Here is a 14,679-nt window from a genome sequence, read left to right as displayed (position 1 = left end):
ATTATTGCTTCTAGTTGTTGTCCTTTTCCAGTAAGTGTATTTTCTGGTGCAGTATGGAAGATATATTTTTACACTAATTCCATTATCTGAATTATACGTGTGAGCCAATTGTCATACCTGCATAATTATCCTAATTTTGCTAAAAATGTGTTCAATCACAGGTATTATAATAGTTGTGACTCTTCAAGCTTTTCCAGCAGATATGTTGTAAATAGTCTTCACGGGTTCACCGCCAGATCACGTTGTGCAAATTCCACAGTATTTCCTCGGGGCAACTGTCCAACATCTTCAGGTGGTTCATCCTTGCTGGTGGCTAGGTACAACTGACAGTATCTGCATGTTGATGCCTCATTTCTAGAACAAGCGTGCAAAGAACACGCAGGCATGGAAATTGCGCTTGTGCAAATGATTTGCAGATAGATTGTGCAATATTCAGCAGTATCCTGGAACTGGTTAGACAGTGCCACTTGGGCAGTGGCTAACTGGACTGAACCAAAAGCTAAGGTTCATCGAATGACTAAATATGATTGACTCGAAGCTCGAATGCAAGAAGATGTGCCAAGAAGACGTACTGTGTTTAATCTCCAGAGAAAACTTTGGACAATGCTGCAGTTTTGGTGCTAGAGAAGGGTCTGAATTTTGTACCTACACCAGGGACCATTCTCATACAAGATGTGATTAGTGGAATAGAGCAGGCTGTTTTGAAACTTCCTAAGGATGCTGCGGAAGAGATAAGGCATGACACATACCACATCTTGACTGAAGCTTCACCTGAGAAGTCCAGCTTTAACATCACTTCAGCTGAAAGAAATGTTCTATGAGAATTGAGAGAATACCAGGACATTGTCATCTTACCTGCTGACAAAGGAAATGCTACTGTGCTTCTCTCACACACAGAATATAACAGCAAGATATACAAACTGCTCAACACTCCTGCATACAGTAAATTAAAAAGTGATCCGCTGGGTAGGATCCAGAGAAGAACTTTGGAACTCATCAGGAAGAGCTCCATTCCAGCACAAGTTGCTAAGGGTTTGTGTCAACAGGCTGCATTTCCTCTGAGACTCTATGGCCTACCCAAGATCCATAAGAATGGGTTGCCTCTCCATCCCATTGTAAGTAACATAGGAGCACCTACTTTTGTTGCCACATATCTGACATCACTATTGGGACCTCTCGTAGGCAAGTGCAACCATCATATTCAAGCTCTTAGATTACAATCATTGAATCTCTTAGTAAGTTTTGATGTAGTGTCTTTATTTACAAAGGTGCCCTTGCAGGACTCTAGGGATCTTGTTAACAACAAGTTTGAGGAGGACATAGTAGCATTATTTAAACATATGCTTACTTTAACGTACTTCTTATTTCATGACCAGTATTTTGAACAAGTGGATAGTGTTGCCATAGGAAGCTCTGTCTCCTGTGGTGGATGATTATTTTATGGAGGACTCTGAAGAAAAAGCACTAGTCAGTCACTCTCAAAATCTTTTGTTTTCTGCAGTATGTGGATGATACATTTGTGGTGTGGCCATATGGACTTGATACTCTACCCACGTTTCTTCAGCATCTGAATTCACTCCATCTGTATATAAACTTCATAGTGGAAGTGGAAAAAAATGGTACTTTACCTTTTCTTGATGTTTTGGTATGAAGGAAAGCAGATGGAACCTTGGGACACAGCATCTACCGCAAGCCAGCGCATACAGATCTATATTTGCAGGCCACAAGCGCCATCATTCTGCACTATGTGGTAATAATGCATTATGTACGTTAGTTCACAGAGCACATGTGGCATCTGATCCTGAAAGCCTGTCGAGTGAAATACAACATTTGAAGACAGTGTTCTGACAAAATGGTTTTTCTGAGAGATAGATACGTGATGCATTCAGGACCATGTGAGTTCAATCTATGGAGCAGAATGATGATCCAAAGACATCCACCACTTTGGCCTTTTTGCCGTATTTTGGTGTCAAGTTGTCAAGAATTGGAAGAATTCTCAGAAGATGTGGCATTAAATGTGTTTTTCAACCATCTGCAAAACTGAGAAACTGTTGGGTTCGGTTAAGGATGATCTTGGCCTGAGGAGATGTGGAGTGTACAAGATTCCTTCTCAGTGTGAGGCATCATATATAGGTCAGACATGTCGCACAGTACAAGAACTCTGTGATGAATATCAGTGTCATACACGGCTTCATCATCTGGAAAAGTTGGCAATTGCTGAACACTGTCAGAATGTAGGACATTGTATGATTTATAAAAAGACGGGAGTTTTATCCCCAGCATTATCTTTCTGGGGTTGCATCATTAAGGAAGCAATACAAATTCGTACAGCCAATAATCTCATCAACGAGGATGCGTGATTTCAACTGAGCACAGTGTGTGGAACCCTGCATTGGCTGCTATTAAATCACGACACGAAAATCAAGATTTCTATATAACAGACCTGTAATAACATTGGTCTAGTGCGGTCTTTGGCGAGATGCGGTGTACAGTGCATGCACAGGAGAGCCGCTCTGTGATTTTCGGCAGAGGGCGTTTGAATATGGCACCATCTATCTGCAAATCATTTGTGCATGCACAATTTCCATGCCTGCACATTCTTTGCATGCATGTTCTGGAAACATGGCATCGACATGAGGATACCATCAGTCATCTCTAGCCACCAGCAAGGATAGTCCACCTGAAGATGTCGGACAGTTGCTCTGAGGAAATATTGTGGAATTTGCACGACGTGATCTGGCTGCAAACCCATGAAGACTATTTACATTACAATTGTTATTTGATGTCATGACACTTTCATAAAATTTCATTACAGTTGCTGTAACAAATTCTCAGATAAACTATTTTTCTTTCTAAATGGGTTATGAATTTTCAATTAATGTACCCCATTTGATTCAAAAGGACAATTACACAAATCACAATGTCTTTCCCTTTGTGGCGAGTCACATTTATAGGAGACTGCTTAATATACTCCCACTCATGTATGCTTGCACAAAATTGTGTATAAAATTGCCATAGGAAAAAGACTTTCGTCTGATAAAACACTGCTTCAATAATTTAATTTAATTTAGTAAAAATCACTGTGATCTTTATGTGTGCAGTATTGTTTCAAAATAAAGTAAATGTAACTTGTGAAAATTGTTATTATGTTAATTGCTATTGATTGTATCAAAGTACTGTTCACTGTTCTAATGTAAAGGCATTTACTCATACGTCAACATTTTTCAATAGTAATCTCCTCACAAGTAGCAAAACAAGTTAGTCGCTTTGAAATTTCATAGTTCAAAAAAGAAATGAGGCATTTCAATTATTTTGTACTTTTGTACTATTACTGCAGGTCGTACTTAAAGAGTATGTTCATCCTTTAGGTGAGTCATTAATGCAGCTGCTTTCACTGTCGAAAAGTCAAGATTTCTCTCCTTCTACTCTTCTCTACACTGTGTTTATCTATGGTAAAGATAGTTTTGACAGAATGTAAATAATTTAGGAGTAAAGCAGACTGCTCACCCACCCACACACCCACACACACACACACACACACACACACACACAGAGAGAGAGAGAGAGAGAGAGAGAGAGAGAGAGAGAGAGAGAGATCGTCAACCCTGAGGTTTTGTCAGGTGGTGTGGGTAGAGAGAGAAACAGATGGAAAGTGGGGGTAGGAGGGATTGGGGAGGGGTAGATGGCATCTCAGAAGGAGGCAGCAGATGTATGGGATATGAATACGAGAGTGAAAGTCAGCAGGTGCATGGACTATCAATGTCACACATGGGTACCAGAGCTGGTAAGTTCAGGTGGTGTGCAATAATGACTATTTGGAGGCATGTACTGGGAGGGGTTGACAGACAGAGGAGGGAAGACTGTACAGTAAAGGGTGTGGTTGTAATGGCCTAGAGGAGATAGAGGCCAGTAGGATTATTAGAATGATGAAGTGTTGCAAAGATAACTCCCATCTCTATAGTTAGAAAAGCTGGTGGTGGTGTGGAGGATCCAGATAACATGGGTTGTGAAGCAGCCGCTGAACTGAAGCGTGCTCTGATACATAGTGGTCAAATATGTGGAAGTGTGCTCCGATACATAGTGGTCAAATATGTTCTTTGCCACTGTTTGGCAGTGGCCGTTCATCTGGTGAACAGATAGTTGGTGGTCATTCCCCATAAAATGGTGCCCAGAAACTGGAGCAGATCTGGTGTGTGTGTGTGTGTGTGTGTGTGTGTGTGTGTGTGTGTGTGTGCGTGCGTGCGTGCGTGCGTGCGTGTGTGCGTACGTGCGAGTGGGCGCGTGTGTGTGTGTGTGTGTGTGTGTGTGTGTGTGTGTGTGTGTGTGTGTGTGTGCGCGCGTGCGCAAAGTTTTCATTTTCTTATGTGCACCTGTTGATGGCTCAGTGCTTCTACTATTCAGTGAGTGATTGGTCTTCTTTACTTCTAAATTATCTACAATGTGTCTATTAACACTACGAAGATATCAACAGTAAGATAATTTTTCAGCAGAAATCTCTGATACACAATTACAGTATTTTGATACAAAATCTGTATACATAATGTTGCTAACTTTGTACATTAAGCAGCTTGAAGTAACCAAGTTGCTCCAGCCACTAACATATGGCATCAGAATGCACATTCTCGCTTACAGCTTACAAATTCATGTAATTATGTCAAAAAAGATACAGCAAGGAAACATTTATATAGGCCCTTTTCTGCAGTATGCTGCATGTTTGGCAGTGTGTTAAGACATGCTCTTTTGCCATTGCCATTACATCACTCAATTGGATGTAAAAGGCCCATTTCAATACTTTTCATTGATTTATTAAAGTTTTGATTTTTCTCTAAGTTGTAAATTACTTCCCTGCAATAAAACTTGTGCTTACAAAGATGGAAGGGTGGCCAATTAGATTAGCTTTGTTTTGAGACAAACATTGGTGTTATGCTTGTATTTTATCTGTTCACATTTTGTCTATAGCACACAAGACCTTAATTGAAGTGTAGTATTACTAAGTTTACATGTTCAATGTTGCTCACAGACTACAACTTCAGTGATGAGAAGTGTACTCTGATACCAGGCCTTAGTGCTCTGTGTATTTTAAGATTTTACTTTTAAAATCCTAAACTTTGTCAAGGACTGGACGGGCAGTAGATTGTAGAGGGAAGAGTAAAGGCAGAGTGGAATGGGCGAAAAACGAAGAAGGGGAGGACAGAAAAGGGAAGTAATAAAATGACTCATGCAAATTCCACAATATTTCCTCAGAGCAATTATGTTGGGACTAGAGGGGAGGGAAGAGGGAGGGTGGGAGGTAAGGATGATGGGGAGGGGTGGTGGTAGGAACAGGAACTAGGGAAGGGGAGAGGTAGGTGGAGGATAAATGCTCGATAGATTTTATGTACTGTGTGTACTGAATTTTTAATAGTTTGGTATTGATGTTGTTATCAACAGAGCTATTACTTTGCATCCCTTCAGTCATTAAATCTTTCTCTCCATTTCAGATCTAGCTATTGTTACATGACACTACAGGGTTATTACAAATGATTGAAGCGATTTCACAGCTCTACAATAACTTTATTATTTGAGATATTTTCACAATGCTTTGCACACACATACAAAAACTCAAAAAGTTCTTTTAGGCATTCACAAATGTTCGATATGTGCCCCTTTAGTGATTCGGCAGACATCAAGCCGATAGTCAAGTTCCTCCCACACTCGGCGCAGCATGTCCCCATCAATGAGTTTGAAAGCATCGTTGATGCGAGCTCGCAGTTCTCGCACGTTTCTTGGTAGAGGAGGTTTAAACACTGAATCTTTCACATAACCCCACAGAAAGAAATCGCATGGGGTTAAGTCAGGAGAGCGTGGAGGCCATGACACGAATTGCTGATCATGATCTCCTGTTTAAGAAATGCCGAACATCATGATGGAAGTGCGGTGGAGCACCATCCTGTTGAAAGATGAAGTCGGCGCTGTCGGTCTCCAGGTGTGGCATGAGCCAATTTTCCAGCATGTCCAGATACACATGTCCTGTGACGTTATTTTCGCAGAAGAAAAAGGGGCCGTAAACTTTAAACCGTGAGATTGCACAAAACACGTTAACTTTTGGTGAATTGCAAATTTGCTGCACGAATGCGTGAGGATTCTCTACCGCCCAGATTCGCACATTGTGTCTGTTCACTTCACCATTAAGAAAAAATGTTGCTTCATCATTGAAAACAAGTTTTGCACTGAACGCATCCTCTTCCATGAGCTGTTGCAACCGCGTCGAATATTCAAAGCGTTTGACTTTGTCATCGGGTGTCAGGGCTTGTAGCAATTGTAAACGGTAAGGCTTCCGCTTTAGCCTTTTCCGTAAGATTTTCCAAACCGTCGGCTGTGGTACGTTTAGCTCCCTGCTTGCTTTATTCGTCGACTTCCGCCGGCCACACGTGAAACTTGCCCGCACGCGTTCAACCGTTTCTTCGCTCACTGCAGGCCGACCCGTTGATTTCCCCTTACAGAGGCATCCAGAAGCTTTAAACTGAGCATCCCATCGCCTAATGGAGTTAGCGGTTGGTGGATCTTTGTTGAACTTCGTCCTGAAGTGTCGTTGCACTGTTATGACTGACTGATGTGAGTGCATTTCAAGCACGACATACGCTTTCTCCGCTCCTGTCGCCATTTTGTCTCGCTGCGCTCTCGAGCGCTCTGGCGGCAGAAACCTGAAGTGCGGCTTCAGCCGAACAAAACTTTACGAGTTTTTCTACGTATCTATAGTGTGTCGTGACCATATGTCAATGAATGGAGCTACTGTGAATTTATGAAATCGCTTCAATCATTTGTAATAGCCCTGATCCTGGCTGTATGGTTAACTACTTGGATGTAAAAATGTCACAGCCAAATACTTTTCCATGATGTTTTCTTTTCTTCCATTTAGTGCTACTTCTTGATATTTTACAGCAGAGTTTTTAGCTTTACACTATTGTTTGTTGTGTGATTTTAGTTCTTGTTTACAATCAGTCATTTGAACTTAGTATGCTATTTCCTACAACATTTTTGTCCTAAATATTAATCAAACTTTTTTGTCCTAGATATTAATCAAACTTTTTCTCCTAGACATTAATCACTCTTAGTTCCTACTTTTTCTTGAAAATACTCTCAGTTTTGATAAGAGAGATCTTCAGATCACAAACTGCCTGTCTCATGATTTATGATAATGTTACAAAATCTGGTGGTGTGATTACCTAAACATAAATGTTGACAAGGTTTTATCAATAAGCTCCACAGTGAAATAAGCTGTTTATTATTAATTTTAGATCTGATTTGGAGGCAGTTAAATCTGAAACTAAAGTTGTCACTGTATATTGCTCATTGTGAATGATAATGAGGGTGAGATGCCAAGACTTTTAGCTGCCCACACTAAGTCCCATTTCTAAAATACCTGCATGTATTAAATGTTTATGTATTGTAACCATGTAACCATACTTCAGCTGTTTGACGCTGTTTAAAATAATTTTGTTTATTGTTGTTTACAATGTTATATTTACTAGATTTGACTTTTTCAAGACCATTATATAACATGTTCTGGAAATACATGTACAGTACAATTTTTTACAATCTAAGGCCAGGTTTTGGTTTTGTCTTTTATATCAGTTCCTCCATCCTGCTCTCCAAGGGAGCTCATACCTGAGAGGATGGGAATACCCCCCCCCCCCCCCCCCCCCAGCTCTCAGGGAAAGGAAAAAAGTGTAGTGCAGTGTAGTCAGGTGTCTTTATTTTATGAAAATGATTTTAAAGTCAGTATTAAGCAGGTTTTTAATGGACTCGTATCTGGAATTTCTTTATGGCTACAACTGGAACTTCTGTATGGCTACTTACAAGTAGCTATTCATGTCCAAAATATTAAAAATACTCCATACCCCCCTCCCTCCCCCACAGTAATATAAATTAAGGTTCTATCTGTCATAGTTAACCTCCTCAGGGTATTGATTTCTAAGTGATGTTCAGATAAGTCTAATATTTTGTTTGCCTCCTTTTTCTGTATTATTTGGAAAGCCATTCCAGGCATACCATTCTTACTTTGATTATTGAGATAACTTGGGGATAATGTCACATTTATTCTTACTGCCATTTTAAATTAAATACTCTGTATTAATTTATATATGTGGTTCAGTTCACACTGCACTGTTTTGCTTTATGCTGTATAGTACTTGGAGTAAGCAAATTTGAGTGAAATTTTGCTCATGAAGTTGAGAAAGTTTCCATTAATTAAGGCACATACAGAGGCATTTTAGAAGTAATTTTCTCATCTGTCTTGGTATCAAAAGATTATGAAATATACATTATTATTTTTTATGTGCACTTGACAGTAATTTGCACAATATAGGCTTAGATACAATGGATGTTGCATGCTTTCAGCTACTGTTCTTACTTTTTTTAGATCATTTTGAGACAATACCTATACTACGGTATGCAGACTCAGACTTGGATAATCATGCAGGTCTTATTGCTGGTGAAATGGAAAAGGATTCAGCTCTCATGGAGGACAATCCAGAATCAGAACAATTACGAATGTATGCCAGTATTATTTTTTTTACTTTAAATTATAAAGCTACTTGATGTTTCATGAATGAAAATATTGCTGCTATTGTGTACATAATTAGTGAGTGAGTTACTTTTATGTTCTTTGATCATAACTGCAATCTCTTTCTATGGTTAGAACATGTCAGTTCATTTTATCTATAAATCAATTTTATTGGGTTGACTGATTTGATATTAAGCAAAACCTATTACTAGTTTCTTTTTGGATATTAATATTAGTTTCAATGTTTGAAGATAACTACTTTTATTCAACAAACAGAGTTTTGAAGTATTGTGGTTCAAGTATGCAGTCCTGTGTGTGTTGCCTTGACTATGTACTGTTTTGCTTGTGTTACTTGCTAGCATTTACAGAATTTATATTTCCTGTTTGAACTAATAAATACTACATAGCTTCAAACCCCCAATATCCTCCTTGAGAAACATGGTGTAGTTTTTGCCCTCTGCAATATCAATTTTTTGTTACATAAGGTGACCAGTCTGCGGCAAAGCAGGCAATCTGGTGCTTTTAAAGCATTGGTCAGTTTACATATAAGTTCATTTCTTGGACTGAAAAGGCTCACTAATTTTACTGCAGATTGTTTTTACAAGTGAGGTGTTATTTTACTGCAGAAAAATAGGCTTAAAATATAAAAAGAGCAGTAGCTCTCTCTAATTTTTGTTGATTGTTCATGATATGTTATAGCTCTAGGTTTTGAAATTCATTTTGTTGGTATGTATGTGTACAGTATATATGCCCAACTTTTATTTTTTGTGCAGTTGTATTTTATTTTGTTTCTAGTGACACCTTAAGGGAAATGCCAGAGTCTCTGACATTAAAAAGAGTAGTGAAGAAGAAGTTGCTGAAGAGAGTCAGTCAGAAGTCGAAGAAGAAACCTATTGGCTGTTTCAAAAAAATCCGTTACAAATTCAGTATGCTAACAAAGAAGGTAATCAATAAAAATGACAATTTTGTTAAAAGCAGCACTGTTTCGTTTTGGAGTGATTGAATTCAATTTTAATGAACCTGTGGTTTCCACATCAGATCCCATTAAATGTGAATGTAAGTAAGTGTTGAAGCAACCTGTCAACAATCTGCCATCCGTAGCTACATTAAGCATGTTAGGCATGCATGGCTGTATCTGAGTAAGCTTTTGTTTCTATAGCTTTCAATGGTGCTTAAACAGTCCCTACAGATTATTTTAAAAACACTTCTAGCAGTTTTGGTGGGTCTATGGGCAACAAGAATACCGTAAGGCAACATAAGGGACTTACCACTGTCACAGAAGATATGGATACGAGGGGTGTTTGAAAAGTCCCTGTAAAAATAAAAACTACTTATGTATTTGGGGTAAACCTTTTTTGACATAGTCTCCTTTTAGACTTGTACACATTGTCCAACGCTGTTCTAATTTGTTGATCCCTTCCGAATAATAGGAATTGTCCAAGTCTGCAAAATAGCTATTAGTTGCTGCAATCACCTCCTCGTTTGAATAAAATCTTTGTCCCGCCAGCCATTTCTTCAAATTGGGGAACAAATAGTAGTCTGAGGGAGCTAAGTCTGGAGAATAGCGGGGATGTGAAATGAATTTGAATCCTATTTCCATTAATTTTGCAACCACAACTGCTGAGGTGTGCTGGTGCATTGTCATGATGGAAAAGGACTTTTTTGCGGCCCAATCGCTGGCGTTTTTCTTGCAGCTCAGTTTTCAAATGGTCCAATAACGATGAATAATATGCATCTGTAATAGTTTTACCCTTTTCCAGATAGTCAATGAGGATTATCCCTTGCGAATCCCAAAAGACAGTCGCCATAACCTTTCTGGCTGAAGGAATGGTCTTTGCCTTTTCTGGTGCAGATTCTTTCTTGGTAACCCATTGTTTAGGTTTTTGTTTGGTCCCAGGAGTATAGTAATGTATCCATGTTTCATCCACAGTGATGAAACAACGCTTAAAGTCCTGCTGATTCTTCCTAAACAGTGGCAAACCATCCTTGCAGCACTTCACATTATTCCGTTTTTGGTCAAGTGTGAGCAATTGCGGAACCCATCTTGCGGATAGCTATCTCATGTTTAAATGTTTATGCAAAATATTATGTACCCATTCATTCTAGATGCCCACAGCACTAACAATCTCACGCACCTTAAATCTTCTGTCATCCGTCACCATATCATGGATTTTATCAATGATTTATGGAGTCATAACCTCCACAGGGCATCCAGAATATTCAGCATCACTTGTGCCCATATGGCCACTCCGAAAATTTTTAAACCACTTATAAACTATTGTAATCAAAGGTGCAGAGTCACCGTAATGTTTATCAAGCTTCTCTTTAGTCTCCTGAGGCGTTTTGCCTTTCATAAAGTAATGTTTAATCACCACACAAAATTCTTTTTCATCCATTTTTTGACAATCACTCAACTTCGTTGATTTACACGAATGCCAAACACAAAAAAATAGACCAATATGGCTGAAACATGGTATGCGTTCTTTCCAAAGATGCTACTAACTAAACATGACCTCGATACGCGCTGGTGGTGCCATCTCTTGGATTTTACACAGACTTTTCAAACGCCCCTCGTAACTTACCAGAACTGCAACAAAGCTGCCAGTGTTGCAAGCATGACCTATTCTAGGAAGCGTGTAGTCTGAAACCAGTACTACTATACAATCAAAGAATAGAGTACAAGGGACAGAAATAACGAAGAAAATACTACACTCGAGTGAAAATAAAGCACACTGAAGTCAGAAACCACTGGTCACATCTGCGATGAGGAAGGCTGTTCAGAAGATGACTTCCAAAATCAAATATAGTCAAATGAAGCTGCCACCAAAGTTTTTACTAGTACATGTGGAATGATGGAAACACAGTAAACCTTCTAAAGTTTTTCGGATGACAAGAGACAGTGTGGTATTGAGTTGCAAGGCTCACATGTCTCTCCAATCAGTTAACTTGTACGTTGTGTTAAGCTGATCCTCTTCTCTGGGTAATCAGCTACGTCAATCTCCCAAAAACTTCTTCTCCGAAGACTATAGCTGGTTAAAGGAATTTATTAAACTACTTCTCTATTCTTGAAATAATTTTGGTACTCGCAGAATACTTTCCAGTTCAATCACTTTATATTTTCAACTTACACAGACATTAACTTCTGCAAGCTAACTTATTCCTTAAACATTAGACTCATTTACACATATTCTAATAGAATACATGTGTCTTACTTCGTTCATAGACAAGATATGAAGTATTTCAAACGTCTCTAGTCTCAAGCGAGTCCAATTCATGAATGAACATAGAAATCTATATTCAGTTGTTCATTAGTCTTTTTACAATCAACACAGACACTAAAGAGCACAGAATACTACATAAATTTTTCTTGTCCTTCTCTAACTGTACACGGAAACTCTGTGGACCGTACAGCAGGTACTTGTCTGCCGCTGTTCGGCCGCCGGGTCCATCTTTTCTCGTAACTGTTTTTTGACCTGCACACACAAATAGGTGATGTGCAGTTGGGCATATTCGTTTCTCCCACTCACCTCTAAAATATCGAGTGTTCGAAACGGTGGAAGGCCGGGTGGTTCGAAAATTTACTCCGAAATTCTCGAAGCACTACAACCTTGTGTGTTATTAGTAATGTGGCTGACGATCTAGCAAGTGTAATATCAATCAATCCCTGTGTACTTTTGTAGTAGATAGAGAAAAAAATCCACAAATTACTCCATGAAAGGAGAATATAGCCAGACTTAGAAAAACCAGAATGGGGAGCTGGGTGCTCTGGAACATCAAATATTGCTCCTGCATTTGCTGTTGCAGAACATTACCTTGGTATCAGTCATCCTATGGCACATAAAAATACTGAGATGCTGGCGTGCAATTCCAAGTATTGGGATAGTGTTGTTAAAGAAGCAATTGAGATTAAATTAACAAGTGTGACCTCATAAACAGAAATGGAGGATTTTACTTAAACTCTGCTTGAAATCCTGCTCATTTGCTGGTGAAACATAGGGACAGATTTAATGGTACATGCTCACTCATTGATAATTAATGTTTACTATGGATGATTAGTGACTTTAGTCACCTTTAGTTGTGTGGTGGTGCTAGTTGTTTATGGAGGGTGTGCCGTTTTTATGCGTATGTCATATTCTTGTTCTACGTTTGTGTTGGTGTAATCCCATCTGCCAAGGACTTAAATTTCTTTGCACAGCAGTCATTCAGTTTCGATGATCCTGTGGTTTACAACTCAGACCTGGGATCCATAAGTCTTGCGCATGTTTCACTGGCCACTATTTGGTGTGAAGGAATAATTTTGTGTGATCATGATGTAGGAGTATTAAATGTGAATTTGATTAAGTGTTAAAGCAACCTCTTAATTTTTTCCACTCCCAGTTGCATTTTTGCTTTGAAAATGATGGGATGTTCATCTGTCAAAATCTTGTTGGCTGTCGAAGATGTCATCTGACTACATTCCCAAATGTTTTGTGAACATTTTGTATGTAAGGATAAAATCAAGTTTTACTTACACATTACTTTTTATATCTATTACGGGAAAAACAGCTACTCTAAAAAAATGCCACTGTTCCTTCTCTCATCTTACTAAGCTGCTGTTTTTGTTTATCAATAATACTTCAGTCAAAGTAGTTACTTTACACAGACTACTATCGGTTGTCTATACAGGGTGGTCGATTGATCGTGATCGGGCCAAATATCTCACGAAATAAGCATCAAACAAAAAAACTACAAAGAACGAAACTCTTCTAGCTTGAAGGGGGAAACTAGATGGCGCTATGGTTGGCCCACTAGATGGCGCTGCCATAGGTCCAACAGATATTAACTGCAATTTTTAAAATAGGAACCCCCATTTTTTATTACATATTTGTGAAGTACGTAAAGAAATATGAATGTTTTAGTTGGACCACTTTTTTTGCTTTGTGATAGATGGTGCTGTAATAGTCACAAACATATGGCTCAGAATTGTAGACAAACAGTTGCTAACAGTTAGATTAAAATACAGAACATAGGTACGTTTGAACATTTTGTTTCAGTTGTTCCAATGTGATACATGTACCTTTGTGAACTTATCATTGGTGAGAATGCATGTTGTTACAGCATGATTACCTGTAAATACCACATTAATGCAATAAATGCTCAAAATGATGTCTGTCAACCTCAATGCATTTGGCAATACGTGTAACGACATTCCTCTCAACAGCAAGTAGTTCGTCTTCCGTAATGTTCGCACATGCATTGACAATGCGCTGACGCATGTTGTCAGGCGTTGTCGGTGGATCATGATAGCAAATATCCTTCAACTTTCCCCACAGAAAGAAATCCAGGGACGTCAGATCTGGTGAATGTGCGGGCCATGATATGGTGCTTCGACGACCAATCCACCTGTCATGAAATACGCTATTCAGTACCGCTTCAACCACACGTGAGCTCTGTGCCGGACATCCATCATGTTGGAAATACATCGCCATTCTGTCATGCAGTGAAACATCTTGTAGTAACATTGCTAGAACATTACGTAGGAAATCAGCATAGATTGCACGATTTAGATTGCCATCGATAAAATGGGGGGCCAATTATCCTTCCTCCATAATGCCGCACCATACATTAACCCGCCAAGGTCGCTGATGTTCCACTTGTCGCAGCAATCATGGAATTTCCATTGCCCAATAGTGCATATTATGCCAGTTTACGTTACCGCTGTTGGTGAATGACACTTCGTCGCTAAATAGAACGTGTGCAAAAAATCTGTCATAATCCTGTAATTTCTCTTGTGGCCAGTGGCAGAAACAATTTGTCTGCTACTGATGTGCGGATTAGCCGCAACTGCAGCTAAAACACCTATTTGGGCATCATCATTTGTTGTAGGTTGTGGTTGACGTTTCACATGTGGCTGGACATTTCCTGTTACCTTAAATAACGTAGCTATCTGGCGAATGGTCGGGACACTTGGATGATGTTGTCCAGGATACCGAGCAGCATACATAGCACATGCCCATTGGGCATTTTGATCACAATAGCCATACATCAACACGATATCGACCTTTTCTGCAGTTGGTAAATGGTCCATTTTAACATGGGTAATGTATGGAGAAGCAAATACCGTCCGCACTGGCAGAATGTTACGTGATACCACA

The 14,679-nt window shown here is 39.2% G+C and overlaps 1 protein-coding gene across 5 annotated transcripts in view; it reads left to right on the top strand.

Moving 5' to 3' along the window:
* Positions 1-14,679, top strand: part of LOC124594786 (transmembrane channel-like protein 5) — a 279,471-nt gene that overhangs the window by 80,238 nt on the left and 184,554 nt on the right. For all 5 annotated transcript variants that reach the window (XM_047133199.1, XM_047133201.1, XM_047133200.1 and 2 more), the window contains exons 3-4: positions 8,402-8,534; positions 9,341-9,488. In XM_047133199.1, coding sequence (XP_046989155.1) covers positions 8,402-8,534; positions 9,341-9,488 — 281 coding nt within the window. The remainder of the gene's footprint in view (positions 1-8,401; positions 8,535-9,340; positions 9,489-14,679) is intronic.

Source organism: Schistocerca americana, chromosome 2, assembly GCF_021461395.2.
Source record: "Schistocerca americana isolate TAMUIC-IGC-003095 chromosome 2, iqSchAmer2.1, whole genome shotgun sequence".
Taxonomy (NCBI): Eukaryota; Metazoa; Arthropoda; class Insecta; order Orthoptera; family Acrididae; genus Schistocerca; species Schistocerca americana.
This window is presented reverse-complemented; position numbering and strand designations above follow the sequence as displayed.